General features: G+C 38.0%; 2 protein-coding genes across 4 annotated transcripts in view; both read right to left on the reverse strand.

Moving 5' to 3' along the window:
- LOC149375062 (uncharacterized) overlaps positions 1-24,259 on the reverse strand; it is a 92,972-nt gene that overhangs the window by 13,375 nt on the left and 55,338 nt on the right. The window lies entirely within an intron of this gene.
- Pits (Protein interacting with Ttk69 and Sin3A) overlaps positions 1-24,259 on the reverse strand; it is a 32,071-nt gene that overhangs the window by 4,909 nt on the left and 2,903 nt on the right. For all 3 annotated transcript variants that reach the window (XM_089590188.1, XM_089590189.1, XM_089590187.1), the window contains one exon: positions 2,104-2,258. In XM_089590188.1, coding sequence (XP_089446314.1) covers positions 2,104-2,258 — 155 coding nt within the window. The remainder of the gene's footprint in view (positions 1-2,103; positions 2,259-24,259) is intronic.

Here is a 24,259-nt window from a genome sequence, read left to right on the forward strand (position 1 = left end):
TGCATTTATTATTTCACGTATTTACAAAGCATATGAATGAATATTAAACAAGTTAATAACACGTGTTTTCATTAAGATAAAACTTGAATGGGATACAAATTAAAAACTACTTACTTCGTCTAAAAATAACCCACATGTTTGGGTAACAAATACGAAATTCTTATTATTAATATATGTATCGTGTTATTCGTAGCTTTGATTTTTAAGTTAATACTTGGACGGCTCGATTATTCAATGACTAATGTAAAATTAATCGAGACTTATCGTACGGAGGTTATTTTGGGCGATGAGGAAAACCACTTGTGTCGCTGTCTGTACCCTACTTTAGCGTCATGTGCATTGAAACTAGGAAGAATGCAATCCAAATAGTAATATCAAAATTTTTTATTGGTATTCAATAAAAAGCGAATACAAAAAAAAAAGAGAGAATATTTTCCGAGTTCGTACGTAAATCGAAAGCTCAGACGAGACATACAGATAAATCAATAGGTCGTGCACGAACAATAAATATACGTTCAAAGTGATAATCACAAAGGAGTAGTAATAAGCATCACTCGTGAGTTATTTCATTGCAATGAAGGGGGAAAAAAAATTAAATTTCTAGTTATCATATAGCACTTCCAAGTATATAATACAGTTCACGTGCACAGTCAGCTAATCTTTATAACTCTAGGCGACTTGTGTGTACAAATACAAGAAGGCGCGCGTACATGCACGAGGCATCAGTAGACGATGACGAATGCCACTATCGCAGAAAAAGAGCAATTGTTTGATGAAAAAAAAAAAAAAAAAAAAAAAAAAAAAGTCGATAACGCGCGCGCCACGTTTCCTCTTTTACTCGTTGCGGGGCGCGTGGCTTACTTTACGAGTACGCAAATAAGTACGCGTCGAGAGACTTTGGAGTACATCGCTGTAATCGCGCACTGATAGCGGCCTTGCCCTCTCCTCTCCCTCTATCGTATTTTTTTTTTTTTTTTTTTCAGTAATCTTTTCCCGCTTGTCTCTGTCCTTTTTCCACAGCTGGTATAGAGCAACCGATAAGGAATTTCATATTCGACGCCTGTACACACACAAGCGCGAATTGCGATACCAAATATCGATCGAGACGCGGAATTATTTTTAATTGGGCAAAAGTCATCGAGCGTCATCCCGGAGATTTCTATTTTTTCAGTAAACAAACAGCAGCGGCCGACTAAACTGTTTTTTTTTTGTTTTGTTTTTTTTTTCCCTTTTAATGACCTAACTATGTGTAACCGAGGGGGAGGGGGCTGGGTGTGCCTTCGGAACTGATTGGCCGAATCGGTTCTCGTTGAAATAGTAAAACAAAGCGACGCCTGTGCACGACGGATGTGTCGATGGAAAATTTCGGCAGCGCGTCCGGGCGTTGGGACTGCTGGAGTGAAACAATTTTTTTTTTTTTTTTTTTTTGACAAGCCGTGCACGAGTGTTTTTTTGTTTCGTTGACGCGGAAATCATTCGAGACCAACGCCTTGAATCTGAATGTTGCCCGTATACGCGTGGTCAGGTGGAAAGATTCACGATCATTTTATGTAAGGATTTGTTTTATTTTGCACGACGGTTTTCTCACAAATAATTTTGTTCAAACTAAATTTGAACCCTTTTTTCAAATGTACCGCAAAGCTTTTATGAACAAATCCTTGTGGGTGAAATATATACGCCAGTGATGTTGCAACGATGGTAATGGTTCTTTTTTTTTTTTTTTTTTTTTTTTTATGAAAACAAATACTCCATTAGAGTTGTCAGTGTATCATAAGCCTGCGTGTATCGGCATGTAATATGAAAAGAGACTGTTGTCTTGGTAAAATTTTTGTATTTCACGTAAACGACTACGACTAATTAAATACTTGAGATGTTAGAACTTTCAAATGGTTTTCCATAATGTTGGGAAAAACAAATTTTTTTTTTTCGCCAAAAGCATCGATTGTTTTGTCATTTTATTTTCGATTATCCACTATGAACGGACGAAGGAAAAAAAAAAAAAAAAAAAATCCAAGAAATTTTGCCTCGAATTTCGCGATTAGAAAGAATTGTTCCCACAGTCAATCCAGATCGTGGATACGAAAACGTTAAAAAACTGGTTACCTGGTGATGGTTGGACTGCTGGTTTTCTTGGCTAGTTTCCTGAGCCGAGGGCGGAGGCAGTGGTGGAGGACTGGTCCTGGGCCGGAGCGGCGAACCACCACCGTTCGTCGCCACATTGGCGGGCGCCAGAGGAATGGACGGGCCAACGTACGCTCCTGCAAAAATAAAAAAAGACAAAAAAGTTTAGCCGCGAGCAAGACTGCGTTGATCGATCGAACGGACGTGATCGCAAAGTTTAGTATACATGTATATATACATAGGGATGGAAATATAAGCACATGGTGCATGGAAAGGAAAAAAATAAATGTAAAATAACCGTGCATAATCATGAGACAGTGTGACACCGATTCTCCAGTAATTCTAATGAAGTTTTTATGCCAATTTGAAGAAATAAAAAATTACCCGCGGGAGGAAAAGAGGTGAATAGATTTTTTAAACGCATCATACGGTGTAGCGGTGGACTATCGGTCGCCCGACGATCGAGCACTGTCGTAAACGATTTTTCGTGATTTTGAAGGTAATCCAGAAACATGGGAATTTGAAAGGAAAGTCGGTTTTATTTATTAAACTAGTCGTACTGTGATGAAGATTCTCGAACAAGTGGGTCGTCAAGGTCGAAAATAAGGAATTTTTAACTAAATTGAAGTTGTTGTTTTTGTGATGAAAAATTTTACAAAAATCGCAAAAGGAATCCCAGACATCGTCAGAGAGAAGGAGAAACGCACGGGTTAAGAAGACTCGGTTTGACCATTAAAACACCCGTCACGCCTGAACTCCCAACCACTCGTGTGAAATATTTACCAGCCGGCGAGACGCGTTTTTAGAGTCGTCCGAGTGCGGAGGTCCCCACAAGCTAATCTATACATGCAATGGCTGTTCGAAGACTGTATACCAAAGAGTTGGTAAACTCGTATAAATAGAGAAACAACCAAAGGCACAAGTTTATCTTGAGCAAACGCTATGAAAAAAAAAAAAAAAAAAAAAAAAAAAAAAAACAGTTCCATGTCGAAAATGGCGCGTGCACGTCTCTTGCGTGATGATGTACGCTAGCAAGAGAAACGTTTTAAATATTATACTTGAAGCTCGATATATTTAGTTTCGACTATAACAAAAAACAAAAAAAAAAAAAATTACTTATGTCGAGTGATCAAGTTGCGTGATAAACACACACGATTGCTGCCATGTTCCTGCTTAATCAGACTCTTCTGCGATTCGTCGTACGCGCGTACGAATATGGAGAGATAGTCAGCAAAGTAATCCCTGTAATTCGTACTCGCCCCCATCATCGGCAGCGCTTAGGAATATCAACTTTCCGTGGTGATATCTCTTTGTTTCTTCGCACCGCACCCACACACATGTATTATAAAACATTTACCATGTATTTATAGATGAATCCCCAAACTACTAAGCATCTATGTGCTGTTTTGTCGTCGTTTTTTTAGCCTCCTCGTGCAGAAAAAAAAAAAAAAAAAAAAAAATACGCGCCAGCTCCGAAAAACAAACCATCCCTCCCGGTAGTTCGGCCCGAAATACAATTTGCTCGTGTATATACATAACGCGTCTGCGGAGGCGTTCGACGGAGTTTGGCGCTCGTGGAATGTCTGATTCACTGATTGCACGATATGTTCAGCCTACAAGTACACTATACTTGCGAACAGTTCTCGTTGGAAACGGTACAACCGCGAGCGGTTGGAGCAACTTATATACCGCGATCAGATAATACGTTAATTTCCAAGGAAAGGGGGTTTCCTTTTCCGGAGACGCGAGTATGGATGTGATGCATTAACGTTAATACATGTGTACGCGCTTTGTAGATGCAGCGCGAAACGGCTCGTAATCACTCGAGAGCGACCCAAGTACGGGATATTATAACTTGCTAATGGAAAAAACCGGCGGTGTCTGGGAATTCACTTTTTTTTTTTTATTTTTTTTTTTTTTCATTCATTCTCCATGTTTATTATCCCAACTTGCACACCACACTTACCCAAGAGATAAAAATTTTGCTTACACTTTTTCGCTTGATTAATCATTATAAACAATGCGCAATCGACAATTCTATATTTAAAGGCTACAATTCAAATAAATAAAGAAATAATGATTCATAAAATTTTGTTTGAATAAGAGCACATGTGTGATATTGTAAAATTCAAAGTACATTATTTACGTACAATTTTATTTCGTACTAACAAAAAAAAAAAAAAAAAACTACGTGTTTCGTTTTAACCAATCACACAGCACGTAAAAAAAGGCTCTAGTCACGTGACAATCAATCTTTTAACGTACGATTGTTTTTATTTACATAAAAATTAGTTAAAAAATTAGTTCTTTTCTTTTTCGTTCAAAATCCTTTGATGTACTTACAATGACACATGGTACAAGCGTACCGGTCGAGTTTTAAATTTACATTTTATAGTCACATCGACGCAGGGTCACGTGCGTAACGAATTTGCCTCGCGCGTGCTTCACATGATAGCCGTAGGGGTAAAAACGACTTTCGATTTTTATACTCACTCTCTCTCTCTAGCTTTTCGGCCCTCGGGCAGTGCCTTTGGAGTCGAATGTTTCATAATTTTGCAAATAATCGATACGCATTCAATAAATCTGCTCGATTTATTTATGTCTGACTTGGAGAAAAAAAAAATTCCAAAAGCAGCAGCGAAATGAAAAAATCTTCCTCGAGAAGAGAGTATAATTATGAATCGTACATACGACGTGTGCAAGTACATAATATATAAATCGCCGTCGGCTCCTAGAGACACAGCAACAACGATCGCCGTGTGTCCCCGTTACGTAAGCATTTTTTTTTTTTTTTTTTTTTCCTTTTCCTTTGCTGTATATATACATGCAACAGAGAGCGTCTTGGCTCCCTCGTTCGAGATGACGTAAGCGCAGGAAAATATATAGCTTTCGACACGCGCGCTGCTCCTCGACTGTGTGGGCTGTCGTGTGAGGCAGAGTATAATATAGTCGAGAGAGCCTCTCGGAAGATGTGCGGCAGTCAGGGACGAGTCATCTAGAGGATGAATGAAGGAGAGAGAGAGCGTCAGCGGAAAACGTCGCGATCGATAGCGCCAGTCGCGGCTTACGAAATCACTTTGTACGTATATATACATACACACCTAAGCTATACAACGAGTGTACTATACTGTTTCGTAAGCGCGTGCGTAACATGCTTGGGTACAATGTATACAAGTATCCTGCCTATACGGGCATGATTAGTTAATTACGAGAGATAATATATATGTTACAGAGACAATGGCTGAGATTCATTTTTTTTTTTTTTAATTGTCCTTTTTTAATTCATTTAAGCGTTTGAGGTGACGATACAGAGAATATCAAGAGGCTTGGACAGCACGAGAGATACAGCTCCGCTGATAAGATAAGCATTGTGATCGAGTGGTGTAATCTGGGAGTAAAATTGTTGCCGACGGGTGTGAAAAATCGATAAGCCGAATGACGCGCGCCCGCGCGAGCTTTTGCCCGTGTGTGTAATTATATACGTGATGTGTGCGAGTGTTTTTTTTTTTTTTTTCATATTTTGTGTAGATTTTACGTCTAGTGCTACAAGTATACTCTCTAATACATCTAATTATTGTCTTTTAATCGTGAAATATTCTTTTGATTTTTATTTATTTTTCCATAATCATTTTGCTGAAAATTGGGGATTGGCATCGACAAGACGCATATTATCGTTCTTTTATAATTAATACAAACGGTTTTTTTTTTTTGCTCTTGCAACTGCAAGTTTTTTCGTTTTTAATAAATCAAGTTGTGCGAATTATGATGATTTGTAAACCACTAAAATTTCCCCAAAGACAGTGGAGTTAAAAAATTTTCTCAACCGCGACGAACGATCGAATTGCAAAGTTTTTTTGTTTCACCCCTGCGCACCTATCCGGCAAAATTTATTTTTATGCCATGATCCTCGACAATGACACAATTAATCCTTGGGTGGAAAATATACGCCCATAATAATCGTAATTGGCCCTTTAACAGCACGCAACATGGTCGGATCAGACAGATGAATACAATCTGTGTGGACATATAGGGCTGGGGTGCACGGAAAAAAAGGTGACCTTGAAAAGCTTATCGGTTTACGTAAAAACTATCGTACTCCGTCACAACGTGAAAGTAAAAACGTGTATTTCCCACAGCACTAAATCATCGCTCAATCTTAAAAAAAAAAAAATAAATAAATAAAACCTATGAATATACCATTGGAAGCAGAATACTCACGCGAACCGACTCGCGTGCACTAAAATAAAAAAAAATAAAAAAAAATAAAAAAAAAAAAAAAAAAAACGATCCCCCGAAGGGCAAAAGTTAAAAAAACTATCAGTCCGTAAAAAAAAAAATACACGCAATTACAAGTAAGTAAATATTATATCAGCGACAACAGCTGGTGCGGTGCGTGATGTGCACACGTGGGACGTTTGTACATATACATGTGACGAGTTAAAACGGCGCGACAGCTGTTTGCGTGCTCATATGCCTATACACACGATTACACAACACATACATTTCCAATAAGCTGGTTTGATGATGGTGTGCGAGAGGCAACATGCATACATCCCATTATAATACACACGTGGGCGTACACGTAAGCGCATCAGATGATTTTCTCCGGCTTTCCGATACCCATAACGATACGGAATTCCTCTCATTTTTTCGTTTATCAAAACAGGCTCGGTAAAAGCTATTTTTACTTTCTTCGTGTTGATTGACAAAATTCACATTGTATACGACAACATCAGTGTGTGGTGAAAAAGTGACGACAATAATAAGTACATAAAATCATAGAAAAAAAAAAAAAAAAAAAAAAAAAACTAGTTGGACAAAATTAATTTATTTAAAATTTTCCTAGATTTCGAGTAATTTTTTTTCTAGCGTGTTTAGTATCAATTAATATTAAAAAAAAAAAATGCGATCCACTATTACATTAGATATGAACCAAAGAGAAAAAAAATACGAACGCGTATGAATCCTCCAACCGATGAAACGCACGCGAGTCGTCACATGGAGCCGAGTTCTGTGCACCTGCGCCACACCTGTCTTGCCCATCATCATCATAGCTTTGTTATTACACACACACATGCACAATACGACCGAAGCAACAACCCCTCCGAGGATATTTGAAAATGAAAGGTATAAAAATAAAGCATCAGACACGTGTTCCCCTGTAATTATCGAAACACACACACACACACACACACACACACACACACACACACACTCGGGTACATCTGTCAAAGGGCACGAAGAGAGTAGAGCCGAAAACTTTGAACAGTCGACTTCTGCCGTAAGTACAGCAGCACGCGATCGACGCGGTTTTTATTGTTGTGCAATACAACAAGCGCGAGGTAGCCAACCTGCGCGTTTATAATAATTGTTGAAACGTTGAACCTACAATATTTGGCACAAAAAAAGGCATGGAAATCTACTTTGATAAAATCTTAAGCACATATGAGAGCGAAACGCGCGTCAGAGTCGCAAAAGATTTCTTTTATTGTCCGACGAAACGAAGGACAGCTGCAAGCCAACGTGTGTGTGGGAGAGGGAGGGTGTCTTGTCTTTTTTCCTGTTGTTTTGTCGCTCAACGAACGGCTGGACGATACGTGTTTATTGGAGGTGTAGGGGTCGGGATAATTGAACGCACGTTTTTTTTCTTTCTTTTTTGGTCGACTTCGGTTAAACAGAGGGCGAACAACAGCTTTTCGAAATACGACGTGGGTTAAACGCTTTTTCTTAGTACACATATATATATAGTTGAATTTCAACGAGCTGGTTGTAGACGATATATTTTTCGTAGTTTATTGTGATGCGTTGTGTTGTAGTCTATAAATTTAGCTAATTTTTTTTTCTTTCATAATAAAAAAAAAGTACTATGACCGCGATTTTAACTAGAACGAAAACCAGCACCGCGCAAGCCTGTCTATTATAAAAGCTATACGAATGTGTTATACATATATACGTCTAGTAGTTTGCAAACAACGACGTAAGCACACGGAAAACGTACGGGGAGTATAAAAAAGGCTTGTTGTTGTGTATCTTATCTCTCTCTTTTTTTTTCACTAATACACATACACACTATACTACCAGGAGTAGATACGTATATACAGTTTGTACCCTGTACGCGATAAGATTCCGTGTGCATATGCGGCTAAACTGAGAGTTAAACGAGAGCCAGCGTCGGAAGATAATGGAAAGGGAGAGAAACACGTAACACAAGCATGAACACGATGGCATGTAGCACCGGTTCAACATGTGATCGGTAATTTTCCGTGACGAGGCTATTTATGTTACACGCGAGATGATACGTTTCTCGACGCGGCTGCTAAGGTGTACCCCATTAGTGTACTGTGCTGGCGCTCTGGTGACGTAAATACACACTTAAACAAAAACAAAAACAATTTCGCCAATCCCAATCAACGTTTTTACGAATACAAAAAAAAAAAAAAAAAAAAAAAATCTATTAAATCTTACGTCATTTTTTTTGCATGGATATTTATTTTATTTGAATGCATACGAATAGTTTGTATTCGTATGAAAATTCAAGTGTTTGGATCGACGAAATTTTTTTTCAGCGTAGAAACACTAATCGCTGCGTGTCAAGAGAGAGGGAGAGTTATCTGCGTGTCGATTGTGTGAATGCCGATGTTTCATCACTGTGTGTATATATAATAATACTGGATGCCGTCGAGAGATAAGTAGCAGCTCAGCTCGCGCCATGATTATGTGATGTGTTTGTTGAGGAAAAAGAGGAGTTATTTTTTTCCACCTTTTTTCATTTTATTTTTATTATTTTGTCGATGCGTGTATGGTTACTGTGTACACGTCATAGAATTCTTATTTCAAAAAAAATTTTTAAATACACGCTACAAATCATTTTTACATTGCACACGTCTATTTAATTTTGCTTCTGCCGACTCGAGGTAAAAATGATAATTTAAAGAAATATCCATATTTCCGAGACGAGAGAGCAAATATTGGAGGGTTTGCACTACGTTGTTCAAGCTCAGATGTTTTGTTAAACAAATCTTTTGGTACGAATGCAAACAGTTGTAAGATTATTTGAAGATGATAGTAGTGGAACCCATTTTTGAGAAGATAACGCGATAACAGAGTAGAAAAACGTACCTCGAAAATTTGTTTCGAAAAAACATTTTTTGACGAAAGACATTAAAAAACACATATACATCAAAAAAATTTATTTGAACTCGCAGTGATATTTCTGCTTAACAATTTTTTAAATCACAATTTAAAGTTTGAAAAAAAAAAGAAAAAAAATTACAAAATTTATAAATAATAATAATATGTGCTACAGAAAATAAACTTTGAAACGATACGTTTGAGATAATTTACCGCGAGATAGTATACGTTTTTAAAATATGCTGCTAAAAAGACACGTTTTTCCACTTAGTTATCTACACTCGTATCTACACGCGAGTAAACTGATGCGCTCTATTAACAAGATAAAAATTAACAATCTACTCTATATCGTACACACGGATTTTCGAAATAGTTGTGTCGACCGGCATAAACGTTGAAGCGCGAGCAGCCATCGGACGAGTCTTTTTATGATCAAAAATACGTATGTACATTATATATGTCACAAGTCGTCGTCAGCACTGCGATAGTTGCTCCTTGGATTTTCATGGAACTGAATACAGATAATTTTATACTGTAGTTAGAAAAGTGTTCAAGAAATTCATTAAAAAACACATTGTTTATTCAACGCAAAAGCTCTTAATTGCAGAGATCGAGACATTCGATTACATTTTTATTTTTATGTGTCCCGAGAACAATCTTTATTGTATTCATCTATTTTTTTTTACAAATAAAAATAAAAATTCTCGTGATTAGATTAATTGAAAATAGTAATTGTGCTTCGAATCATCAAATAATAAACTTCTTTTTGTGCACTGAAGTTAGTACGAATATTACACAGAGAATCGATTTATTTTTAACCAAATGATTAATAGTTGGCGATAGTGAATCGCCATGATAAACGAGACATTGATCGGTAAGCTCGATCGAAACGAAAGAAAAAAAAAAAAAAAAAAAAAATATGTATACATCGAGTCAAGTATAGGCAGAATAAAATAAAAGCCCGACGCTCTTACGGACTCGAAATTCATGGTTTAACAATGCTTTTTTCCGATTATATAACAGAAGCACTGGAGTGTTAGTGAAGGTCATATATTTGTTAGCCGTGAGTACGATCTTTAACAATTATAAGGCGTAGTAATTACTAATTTTATTTTGATAGAAAAAAAAAATTGGCTGGGAGGTCTCTCACACTTTGTTTCAGAGGTAATAATTTACAGAGGTGTCAATGTATTTTTTATTAAATTTAATTATTTTATTAACGACACCAACTGTCACTTTTAGACTATTTTAATCTCGACCACATTTAAATAACGAATAAATTTTTAGAAGTCATCTTTTAATTTTTTTTTATATCCAATTTAGTTAATTACTTCTATTTTTAATTTGGCATTGGTCAATAAACATTGTTTTCGAAGATGTCATGAGAAAACATAACCATATATTGTACAATCTGGCATTCAGAGATGGTCACATGTTATTTTTATTGAATTTCCAGAAATTTAAATACACAAATATTTTTGTTTTAACTATCATAAAATACTAATTTCATTAAAAATTAAATTACAATTAAATGTAATACTTATAGTTTAATTTCCAGAAATTTAAATACATAAATATTCTTTTTTTTAACCATCATAAACTCCTAATTTGATGAAAAATTAAATTACAATTGAAGGTAATAATAATACCAGATGTAGAAGATAATTGTGTAACATCATTTTTGTTTTTCTTTTAGAACCACGCTGTATGGTTGTACAATATAATTATTTATATGAGAAAAGAATAGATACAAATATATTCTACATCATTTCTGAAATATTGAGTAAATTGGGTGCATAAAAACATGATACATGAATGATTGCATTAATGAAATCTCTTCAAAGTTCTCTGACCAGGGATACGATGCAGCAACGACGACGAGGTTGTCGTCGCCCAAAATAAATAAAGCTCGACCGGGTCGTGTGTCGAGGGGAGGTATAGGAGGTACTACAGTCGTAGTAAAACTTTAATTTAGTGAATAGGCACAGAAACAGAGACGGTTGTGAGGGGAGGGGGTGACTAAACACTGGTTAAAAGTGATGATAATAATAAAACTTGCTCTTCGTCGTCGTCGTCGTGGTCGTATGTATAATTGGCATCATTTATCGCGTATGACGTAGTAGCTCTTTGATGATGCTCTCTCGATTGAATATATGCAAAATATACGTAACTCTTCGTTCCTCGTACTATATTATGTACGCGGCTATATTTGCACGTAATGCACAGACTGAGGCTGCGATTCTATTGTAAAATTAGTACACGTAGTCAATGCGCGTAGTCTATATGCACAGCATAGACATAAGTATATACGTGAGATTCTCTCGATGTGTTCTGACGTTATGCTGCAAATAGATGCGTTCCTTTAGTAATTTTTTTTTTTCTCAATGATGGACGGTTTTGCCCTACTTTTTCTATTTCCACTGTTGCGTGGGCGTGCGATATGATGTTGTAATAGCCTTTTTTTTTTTTTTTTTAAATTTTGTTTTTTCCTTAACAAATTATATTCCAAACGCTACGGCAAGACCGAGAGCGACAACAACGTTCGCGATTAGCAAAATGCCAGCGGAGCCCGGGGCTAGAAATACTATAGCGATAAACACGAAAAGGGGGGCGAAATGAAACTGGAACTCATGCTGCTGCCACTATATTATTATTATCTTTTGTACTTATATTCGGCTCAGATACTTTTCCACTGCGTTGCGTGCTCCGATGCGTCTGCAAGCCATACAGTGTATTTGTATGTGCATGTAAAATATATGAAGCGCGCACGTGGCTCTCTTGTACACAAAAAAACAACACACACGACCGGCTCTATCTCTGTATTATATTTTATATACGTACAGTAATGTAGTGAAGCGGAGTGGAGGGCTGGTTTTCGTTTCTAGGGGTGTAAAGGGTGTAAAGTATACAATCGTCTTATTACACGCGCTGGTGCAACATTTTTTTTTTTTTTTTTTTTTTTTCTTGCTCAACAAGAGGAGAACTTCGCCCGGAAGGTAAAAGCTAATGTTTCATGTGTGTAAAAAATTGTAATAATAACAGTCACAATATTATAACAAAAAAATTACGAGGATCATCTGAGTGTATGGAAATGGATGTGCAACTGTTAAGTTATAGTGTAACGTACAGTAGTATAGGTGAGACTGTACGCTCTCTCTCTCTCTCCTCAAACCTCATAACGAGGGGCCTTGGGGCCAGGGGAAGGGAAGTGCGAGCGAGGAGAGAGTCTATTGGGGGAGTACACGACGAGCCTTTGAAGGGAACACACGCGCTACCTTGCCTATGATTTCGGTATCTTGATTGAAGGTCTTTAACGTAATAAGTGTTGATCATTCTCGCGAAGCGCCTCCTTACCAATATCTTCCCTACGTAACAATAGAGTATTCGGGTATAAATTTTCGCAAAACGATTACTCTAGTGATTTGAGAACATTTTTTGAGTCGCAGAAGTTCTGGTAGGGGAACTCTCGAAAAAAAAAAACTGCTTGGTATGTGAAAATCTATAATCGACTGGGTGGAAAAATTTGGTGATTGATTTTATTTGTTTTCAGAGACAACACTGTAAAAAAAAAATTCTGTAATGGATAAAAAATCATTGTACCAACGATAAAAATTACTGCTCCATTCGGTAAAAATTATTGTTCAAACAGTAAAAGTAAAACTAGACAATCGAGCAGCATTGTATGACCACTTTTGTACGGTGATTTTTATTATTATTTTTTTCTGTCAGTGAAACTACAGTGAAAGATGAGTAACAGCCCCAAGCAGGGGACGTGATTATCTTAAAAAAAAAAAAAAAAAAAAAACGATAAAACCTGCACTAAGATTATACTATTACGGCAATCTTGAAGGAAAAAAAAAGGAAACTAGAGGCGCCACAGTAACACATAACAAGCATATCTGACCATAGAGAATGAAACGCGATTGCGACAGTCGGCCGCTGTTTTGCGCAAGCATCACCTATATACATACATACTTAATACATATATTCATGTGAGATCGCATGCGGGCACGTGCGGCGAAGACGCCTTTTTTTCCCTCCTTCGTGTTGTTGGTAATGTGTGTTACAGTGCCCCTCTCACTCACACCCTACATTTTCCACGCCACGTGCGTGCAGCTTGGATATTACATTACGTGCTAATGAGTTTGTGTTTCCATCGTGTGTGTATAAAGTTATACGGTCTGTTGATGCCCCCCCAACGATTTGCTATATATATACGTACAGACTGAATTTTAATCTCAAGCTAAGTATAGTATGGGCTGTCGAGTTACGTAATGTACCTACTCTCCCTCGAGACTCGTTTCCCGTTACCTACACCACTGATTGATGGCAATTGTATAATTTCATTCTTTCTTTTTTCATATTATTCTCGGTTGTGCGAGTAAAAAAAAAAAAAAAGATCTTCCTTTCCTGTCACGCGCTTTTTTTGCGCACTGGCTTCTAGCCAATGAAACGACGACCGCAGTAGCTGTTTTTTTTCTCTTCAAAAAAATTCGTATGAGAAAAAACAAAGATTTGCGATGTCGTTGAAAGAAAAGGAAAAAATTTCAACACCCGCCTCTAGAACCGTGTTTGCGTATAAATAAATAACGTCCGTGGCTGAAGCGATGACTTTTCAAGACGCTTCCTGTATATACGTATTGTAGTAATGGAACTGCGTTTTAAAACCCAATAAAATTTTTAAAGAGCGAAATTGATGTTTATTTTTTATTATGATTATTTTTTCTAATGTCGAATTTATAGGAAAAAAAAAAAAAATCAAACATCACAACCTGTTTTGCGAATCAACCACTGACGTATCGCGAGCTCATTGGCTTGTAAGTCGCGCGCGTCTCGCGGCTACTTTTTAACAGTTGAATCACGATTCTCGCGTGTCATTCGCTACGACCTTGATAGAAGGTGGAGTCATCAGTGTCTCAAAGCTTGACTCTTTTTTTTTACTATCACCATTGAAGTTTCAGCTTTCCCTTGTTTTGACGAGTATTTACTCCCCGTGAGCCGAATATACAAAGTTGAGCTCCGAAGGTACAGTAGGCTACTGCGTTACCGACAAATTGTTTACTTATCAAAAGCTCGACCCACGCGAGTAACATAGAAGCAAGAGTTATTATTTGTTTGAAGTCCAGTAGAGCTTGCAAGATTTATCGAGGAGCGCCAAAGCTCCTGGATTGACGTCAGAGGGCGCACCCACCTTTAGAGAGCCACTGAAGATCTACGTGTCGCTTACTGTAAGGTTATTTTTCTTTGGTTCTTTAATTGTTTATTTTTATTATTTTGACAAAAAAAGAAGAATAATGTAGGTCAGAGTTAATATACGACGTTTCCGGTAGCAAGCGTCCATTTTTTTTTTTTTTTAATACACTAGAAAAAAAAAAAAAAAACAGAAAATAAGGCTTGTATTGTTTGCGCTACCACTTTGTCTGGCTTTTTCCCGCTACTCCTAACCAACCAGTTCTAGCGTACAATGATATATATGAACAGCAAGAACCAAGATCCGTTTCAAACAGGTTTTGTATCACGCGATTGATCGTCAAAGTGAATAAAATTATCGATGGTAATCAATTGAGCCGAGGGAGAAAAAAAATTCATCGAGTCGATCGTCGCCTCGCGTATAAATAAAAGCACGCGCTTTTCAAAGTCTCGCCACTCTTGCGGGAGAGCAACGCTTATTGTGTTTTTAAAAAAGGGGCAGAAGCAATGAGTCATTTGAAAAGGTCACTTTCGTATTCTTTCCCATGTCGCGGAGATGACGTGTGTATATACATAATAATGATAAAGCAGAGCGAACTCGATGACGCGGTGTCGCGCGGCTGCGGTCATTCATCGAGTCATCCGCTCGATTTGTTATTGTTGCGCATGTATGTATATATACCTGTCTCTGTTGCTCCAGACGTTACATTTACTACCACGTCGAAATATAATTCAGTGATACTTTATCGTGTTTTGGCCAGCGAGATACGTGTTTTTTCGTTTGTTGATGAACGACTTCAAAAGTACGTGGTATTTCGCGATTGATCGTGCATGAAATGTTAATGGTAAAATCGATTAGAGACAAGTTCGGCCTGTTTCGAAAAGCACCTAAACGTCCAAGACAAAATTTAATGAGCGAGTTTTTGAGGAAAGATAAAAAACCCTCGGGGCTGGAGGAACCTGGGCTCCGATCGGGAGCAGAGTTGTTCTCGTCTGGGGGAGCGCGTGCTTCGGTTTATTTCGATTCCGCCGCGTCCGGCTATTTTCGTTTGGCGGCCCGAGACTCGTGCTATACCTACGTAGCCAGGATGTATATGTATATATGCGTGCAGAGACGCGCGCCGGAAATACCGGCTTTGACCTTTTTCTTTTTCGTGTTGAGGAAGGAGAGATGGGGGAGCAGCAAAAAAAAACACAGGTACTTATTTGTGGGGAACAACCGATTTAGGAAGATTTCACGCGAGCGGTTAATTTTTACCGAGACATTTTCATCGAGAGTTTGATTTGAGGTTATGTACGGTCGCGCATCAAATGGAAAATCGGCAACTGCGTAATGGTCCATTTTTGTTTCTAGATATCCAGTAATTTGTAAACTTTGTTGCTTTCCAAATACTCGAAAATATCGTACAAGTTGAAAAAAAAAAAAAAACACGTGGAATTTATTCCCTTTAAATTAAAGTTGCTGTTCTGCACTGTAAGATCCAATTGTGAGATGCCGGAAAAACTCGTCAGAACAGTCGAAATCACGGTAGTGCTTGTAAAATATGAAACATAAACGACGAGCGTTTTTATTCCGAAAAGCAGTGGGATTTTTATCGTGATTTTACATCTCGTGTCCCTTTTATCCGTGGGTTTGACGACTGGATTCCAAAAAGCTATAAACCAGAGAGGAAATTAGCATTTCCCGCTCGGATTTCCAATCGTGTCGCCACCGACCAAAACGACTTGTCGTCCCCACCACAGAAGAGTAGTGAAAAAAAAAAAAAAAAAAAAAAAAAAAAAAAAAAAAAAAAAAAAAAAGCATTACAACCACCGTAATACAAACGCGGCCCAAGGTCAAGTTGGGCGAGAAGAAAAGAACAATTCACGTTTACAAGTGTCGTGTGCACCTATACAGGGGGGAAACGCCTCTCAGAAACACGAAAACAAGATTAAAGAAAGGCGACGATTTATGGGCGTCCTTTTTTCGAGAAGCGCCGAATATTACCGACGCTAGAGAAATAATATGGTCGCGTCCCGAGAATTTCCGGATTCTCGCCAAAGTCGGCTTTCGTGGCCATAAACGAATAAGATTCTCGGGAGAGGAGACGAAAAATGGCGCTATACATACATATGTATGAACAGCAGAGAGTTTTCGGCCCGAAAATCACATGGTCACGCAATCGGGAGCTTTTATATCCGATATTTCGTGTGTAGGTGTGTACGCGCGTGTGTCGAGTCGTCCGAGTGAGAGAGAAAAACGGGGCCCCCGTCCAAAGACCGGTTCGACACGACCCGTTACTCGACTCCCATGCATAAATAATAATAACGTATATATACGTACGCGAGTGTCCCAATGGCGCTGGTGTTTTTGTGTGGAAGCGAGTTCCGAAAAAGGGGCTCTTTTCCCCCGTTTAAGTTGAAATTTAAAGACATTTTACATCCAGGGGCCTACCAGTTGTCTATGACAGGTTGTAAACTGAATGGAGACGAATTGAGTAAATTTAAGAAATACAAGTAGTCTCAAATTTGCGTTGGGACATTTTTACCGTCATTTTTGGTATACATTACCAAAACTGATGGTCACTTGGCCTAGAATATGCTTTCTAATTTGGAATATAAACTAGAGCACAGTTGGATAATTGAACCTTAGTCACGATGCACGAACGTGACATTTTTATTCTTTCCTATCGTGCAGGTACCCAATAGTGTATATAACTCATGCTTCGCTGGTGTATGGATTCTTCGCTGCAAGCGTTCAAACAACGAGATAAGAAATATATATGCTCGAGAAACGATAAGACGCATTGTCACTGTTTTATCAATGGCAATTTTGATGTGTTTTTTTTTTTTCTTTCGCGTAATGAGTCGTAATTTTTTTGCCAAACGAGCCTCACGAGGAGCCTGTTTTTTTAGCGATTACGTAATTATTTAAAGAAAAAAATGTCAAGGCGAAGCTTGAATGTGAGTACGATGGCAACTAACTGATGTTTTGCGCGTTGTTTGCTGTTGTTGCGTATAGGTATATATGCGTCATTTAATGACGAATACTATTTTATTAGTAATATAGAACAAACCCCGCAAAGCCAACGCGTTATTTACTTTTTCCTATGAATCATCACTTGTTTTGACGAACAAAAAAAACAATCGGCAACGACTCTCGTTACGATACACCTATTTTACAAACTTCCATAAAAAAAACATATACATGATACAAGATTTCGTCGATAGTGTGTCACCAGACTCACTGAAAAGTAGACCTGTCCGCGACGCCATTCAGTCTTACATGTAGCTTGCATGTGCTGTATCGATTTTTCCTCCGCTATATATACATACACCCGCATCTGCGACATGTCACCACCACCAATCGTTTGCACATAAAATGAAAAGCTCACGATGCCCGATGAAATTACTACGTACACGCCACATCGACCGATTCACACGCATTGAAAATGACCCCCTTTTTTTCCTTCCAATCTTCTTTCGTCGCGCATGTTTTTTAGCCAAACAGATATCGATCGGAGCGCATTCGCGAGGCGTACCTGTACAGCGTTTGACGCAAAGTATTTATAGAGAACCGGCTACTCGAGTGATATATGTATTTTATTAATAAAAAGCCGAGCGCTCTAGATTCTCGCTAGGCATTTGAACGTAATATCAACGCGGGTTTGCGGATTTTTTTTATGAAAAAATTGCAAAAACGCACGAAGCGGCAAAACGTAGATCCTTGTAAAATTGTTAAACAATTTCAAACAATGTCAAACAAATAGTTACGGTCACAAGTAATTCTAAGTAACAATTTTTTTGTATGTGCCATGAAATTTTAATTTTCACTGTCAATTTAATTATAGTGATTTTCAGTAAACACTACCAACGGACAAAACGATCTCATTTTTCGTATAGCGAATTCTGTATGGCGTACCATACACTTAAAGTCCTGTAACCCTGTAATGGCCATCTGAAAGAGAGATTTGTTTCGGTTACTTGGACATTACAGAAGCTTGACGTATATTTCTTCGGAGTAAATCCTTAAAATCTCAACAGGGCAAATCAAAGTAATGGATTGTCACGGTGTACACGGAGTCGTGTGTATAGTTCTCTTATACTTGCCAGCGTGGTGCTACCGCGTCACTTGATGCGATCGCCGGGAGCGACGAGGACGTCCAGCCACTCATCAATGGACCTTATGTACTTTATAGATATATACGTTACAAGAAGCAGTAGCTTGTATACTCAGATCGCGCGCCAACACCGAAAAGGAGGTCAAGCTACAGTTACGCGGGAAAAGGGGAAGGAGAGTTTGTGTTTATGCGCGAGTGCGTATATTTTATTTAAGTGTATATATAACGCCGGTGAGCGCGAAAAATAAAAGGTGTATCATCGCGAGGAGAGAGAGGATCGGTCGAGTGCGACGGCTACAATCGGTTCTAACAGTCGCAGCGGGTGATACCGATCGCGGGACCGATGCAGGTATATAATATATCTACTTATCAAACGTACGTGTATACGCGGATGATTGTTGCCAAGCTCCGATGATGTCGGACAAAGTATAATATACATCATGTGTGTCGAATTTTGTGTTATCTCGTACTTTTACTGAAGTGACCTTCGTATTTAACTGGGTGATAAAAATTGAGATCGAAATTGATACGAATCATGAATAAATGATTGAATTTAAACAAAAAATTCAAGTCAATAAAAACCAAAAAAAAATTTTTTTTTTTTTAGTGCGTTTACAGCATCGAAAAATGCACGCAAATGGTACGACTGTTCGCGACGTTTTATTGAAAAAAAATCCTTTTATTTATTCTGTAGAGTATACCCACTGTAGTAAGCGTGACGATAAGAACAATAAAAGCGCGACAAGAGCAAAACGTACATTCTTTTTGTACCTACGTGCAATCGAAAAAAAAAAAGTAAGAGAAATTTTTTCACTTTTACGATCCCAGGAAAAAAAAGGACATCAGCGCGCCAAACGTCAGTGCCATGGAAATCGCCCGATCACGCGACGCACGCGATAATGTTACACTCACGCGACCAACGCATGTATATAATATGCTCACGTATAAGTGTATGTATATAATACACTAGGTAAGTAACATATGCATCACGCACAGACCATGCTGATCCACCGGTGTATAAAATATATTATGTACTTACAGGGTTGCATATTACACGCTGCACGCGAAGAACCCCCTCCTTCGCTCCTTGAAGCGCAAGTAGAGCGAGAACCCGACCCCCCTTTGCGTGATGTATGTATCTTCTTTTTTCTCCCCTTCTCCTCTCGCTCATTCGCTATCGCTCTCGCGGTTTTACGATTTTACCGTGCGCTGAACTTGTTTTGCTGGCGCGCGCACACGTGTGCACAAATTATACATAGAATGAGGGGAAAGGAGGTTTCAGCCGAGCTAATATTGATTACACGTGTGGTATATACCACCTAAGCTTTTGCTAATTTTCATACGTTTTATTTATTTTTCCTTTCCTAACTGGTACTTGCGTAGATAAATAAATATAGACTGAGGACACACATACAGTCAATTTACACACTATTCTCCTTTTGTGATCCTGTACTCGTGTGTATGAAATTATCGGATTAACGAGCATAATGCTGATGACACGAGTTAAGTACTATTTTAACACTTGCACAGTTTGAAGCTGATAAATTTTTACGATAACCGCGTTCTGATTTGAAAAAATTAATCAATGCTTTAGTATACACGTTGTTTTAAATCAACTCTTGACTTTTGATTAGCTAAGTATCTGTCAGTTCGTGTTTAACAAAAAAAAAGCACCTATTCTACAATATGATGGATTAAGTATAGATTTTTTAAATTTATTTTTTGGACAACATAACTGTCTATCTCAGTGACGTACCCGTGGGGAGTCAAGGGGGTCCAACTTTCACTCCCTTTTGCCTAGTATTGTTATATGCATTCAGATTATTTTGAATAAATGAAATAAACTGATTTTTACGATGGATTGCTATAAATTAACGCGTCGCAGTTTTATTTTACGTAATGGATTTTTTTTTAATGTTAAGCTCGACCCGCTCGACCCCCCCCCTCCGCTCTTCTTTGCTGGTTTATGTTGCTTTGGTTTATGAAAAGTGTGATTTTCAAGTGTAAACCGATATAAAATTGAGTAATTCATTGGATTTTCATCGTTCCATAGTTCGAGTTTTTATTATTTTCCCATCGATATCATACTCCCTAACTTCTTTCAATACAAATACTAAATTTATACAAATTATCTTCTTGGCTCAAATAACTTTTTAATAAAAATCCCAAGACCAATATCAATATCAATACCCAGATAAAAAGTAACTCGTCATCCCGTACAGCGAAAACAAACAAATAAATAAATAACGAATCAAAATACAATATCCGTGCACGTTCCAACCCATTTAACGTAGTAAAAAAAATCCTTTACACGTACGACAAACTCCTACACCCTCGTTTACAAAATAGAGCTACACGTGCACGTATGTTTTTTTTTCTCTTTTCAAGAGCATCCATCATCATCATCGCATCACATCTCCGTCGCAGGAAGCCCGCACGCGATAATCGCATCTCCCCACCCTCCCTAATACATGCGCGCGCATCACCAGAGCAACAAACGAAAGATGCCCCCCTCCCCCATTCATCTCTCTTCACCCTCGCACTCTCTTTCTCTAAATATACGTAGCGCGCTGGTGACGTCACGCGAGAACGAGCAAACGTCACCGGCGACCCTCTCTTTCTTTCGTGGACTGAAAGAGAAGCTGCGTGAGCGTCTCTCCGGACCTATTTCGTGTGTACAACATTTTTACCGTTGCAGCCTCCATTTGGCTTCTATATAACTACTCACACACTCACCAACACACAAAAAGTCACGTGCGTCTCAAGCAGAGATGCCAGACCGGTTGAAGAGTTTCTAATAGTACACATAGACCCCCCAAAAACGTCTCTCTGCATGCGTCTTTGGACGGTTGCCATGCGGCTCAACAGCTTCCTTCTTTTATATATATACGTATATATCTTATGGAGCCTGACGTATACACCTCTCTCTTCTTATTTATGTGTATTTTATACTCTTCTGAGCTTCTTACGGTATAGACGAATAACATTGAACGAACATCCAAGAGATGTTTTTTCTTTTTTTTTCTCTTTTTTTTTTTCCTCAATTGGAGGTAACTAAGTGGGTAAAAATAATTGAAAATAAATTAAACTGTTTCAGCTCAAAAATGTTATTCAGTTAATCTTCGCGCGCTTATGCCACGACCTTTGGAATCACAATTATACATACATGAACTACCGATAAAATTAGGTTCTCAAGAAATCTCGGAGCTGCTTTTTTGAACACGTATGAGAAGCCGGAGGCAAAGGAATTTGAATTGCGTTTTTTTTTATTTTTTTTATTCTTTTTTTTTTCCTTTTTCACTCCAGAGAGTATATATTAAGTAGTATAAAGGGGAGTTGCGCAACGTTTGTCTGCCGCTACGTTGAGTCACGCATCAGGTGATGATAAAAATACATCGTTTCAAACCGGGTGTTTTTCCATTGCGCCGGTATACAATGTCTGCGTATAGTGTAAAGGCATTATTTATATTGGTGATCGATTTTTTTTTTCTTTTTTTTTTTTAAATCGTGCTGGGTACCATCCAGTGTCACGGTTTTATGGGCCTGTTGTAACGGGAAAATTCATCGAACAGATGTAATGACTATCTTTGGTTGGGAGGTTAGGAAATTTCAAGGTCACGGTCGGAGGATCGGAATTCACGCAAGTTCACGTGCTACGACAGTTATACTTGGCCAAACTATTGCTCGTAAACTGTAAACAAGTACGTAAAAACTCGAAAGAAAATTAGAAAGTTTCAACAAAGACTTATTTAATTAAAAAATAACCTGGCAACGTGGCTTACATTGTCGTAAATTCCAGAAAAAGAAAGACAGGTACGTTGTACACGCGAGAGTCAAGCGTGTTTCGTTTAATTTCAGCGGGAAAAAAAATGACCGACAGATAAGGACTGGAGCACCAGTGCTGAGGCACGATAAGGTGACGCGCATCATCCGATACTCATTTTTTATCATTGTGCACACATGTAGGAAAACACGTTTTATCATCGACAACTTTTTTTTTTTTCTATTTACACATACATTGAACTAAACTCCGATTCTGACGGTTCTTTGTGTCACTTTCTTTTATAAATGTAGCTCTGTACGAGCCCATGAGTTGATATTCCTGGAAATCGTTAAAAGTAAGAATAATCAAAACGAGATGTAATTTTTCCCTCGACTTTTATATTTAAGGAGCTGATACAACATTGCAACGTTTATCAATAAGTTCATCGAACCGCAAACTTATTTGACCTACTATGAAAGTCCGTAACGTAAGCGCGTGCACTAAAAATCTAATCTGCCGTTCTTTCCGTTCCTAGAATTAGATAGTTTCTTTTAGAGTTTCACGTACATAACAGCAGAACAATGGAGCACACGCTCGGGAAAAGGAAAAAAAAAAAAGTTACTCAAAGTGTACCGTCATTTAATAAGTGTACACTTTGCATTTTGGTCCACGCAAAGTGTGTGTATATTTTGACCTGTTCGTTAATTAATGAAACAAGTGGAGGAAAAAAGAAAAGATTCGAGTAAACAGAAATAATCTGGAAGCTTTCGCGTGAGTTCACGAGCGGAAAATAACCAAGAAAAAGAAAGAAAGGAATAAAGATAGTGAGGAAAGTGACGCATTAATTACATCTGGCATACATAACCTCACCCGGTCAATATTCCGAAACAGTGTATACACTCTGCTGATACACGTATATGTATTATTGTCGTAGTCGTCGGTTTCCACACGCGAGTTATCTAATGCAAACAAACAGTTTTTATCGAAGGAGAGTCGTCTTCGTCTGATTAAATTTATCACCGGGCTCGCCTTCTCTTGATCATGGCGCATGCGAGTGCCAGTTCGTCCACGGTTGATAATGGCTTACGAAACGCGCGTGTCGTGGAAAGTTTTACGTAATCTGCACGCGTCTCCCTTCCAACTTTTTGTGCCCATCCTTGATTTTTACATCTTTGGGAGGAAAATATACATGGATGTTTCACAGTCGATGGTTTTTGTTCTTTATTCACGACCCGCAAAGTTTGAAAAACTATTTCCATGTTGATTGGCCGCGACATAACCTCTTTATCTGGTGAAACGCAATCTTTGCGAATGTCGAATAATTTGCCGGTAATGTTTGCAAGAAAGAAACATTGTATTGTATACATTATCGTAGTTTGTGCGATACAAGACTATGAATAAAATAAAATGAGATTTCCATGAAAGGCACATCGCATTACCTCATTTTTTAATAGGCGAATGTTATTTTAAGTTTTCATTTAATTTCTTTTTTTTTTTTTCTATCATCAAGCAGTTTGTCTCTCTAAGATTTCCGCGCTAGGGATAGAGACATCATCACGTATCGTCTTATTTAATATAATTAGCAACAATTGTATGCGCATGAAAAAAAATGAAGCGAAAAACAGCTGATATCATTGTTCTTACGGCGAATGTTATTGTGTTATGAAAAAGTTGTAGTAAAACTGCTGAAAAAAAATTCCATGGGACAACCTATAATGTACATTAAATGATACAACTATACTAACGAAAACATATTACAGAAAAGTGTAGCATTGTGGTGAGAAAATGAAAACAGAACACTTGTTTTTCTCCGAATCTTAAAGCTTCTTTGGTTAACTTACAATATGAATGATAAAAGGAGAAATATCCACGGACAACCCAAAAGTAAATATTAGGTATAGTTTTACTTTTCCGGTCGACACGTTACCATACGCCATTCACGATGCGTCACACG

This window comes from Copidosoma floridanum, unplaced genomic scaffold (assembly GCF_036245765.1).
Source record: "Copidosoma floridanum isolate Cflo_tuat_1 unplaced genomic scaffold, Cflo_Japanese_pri ptg000012l, whole genome shotgun sequence".
NCBI lineage: Eukaryota > Metazoa > Arthropoda > Insecta > Hymenoptera > Encyrtidae > Copidosoma > Copidosoma floridanum.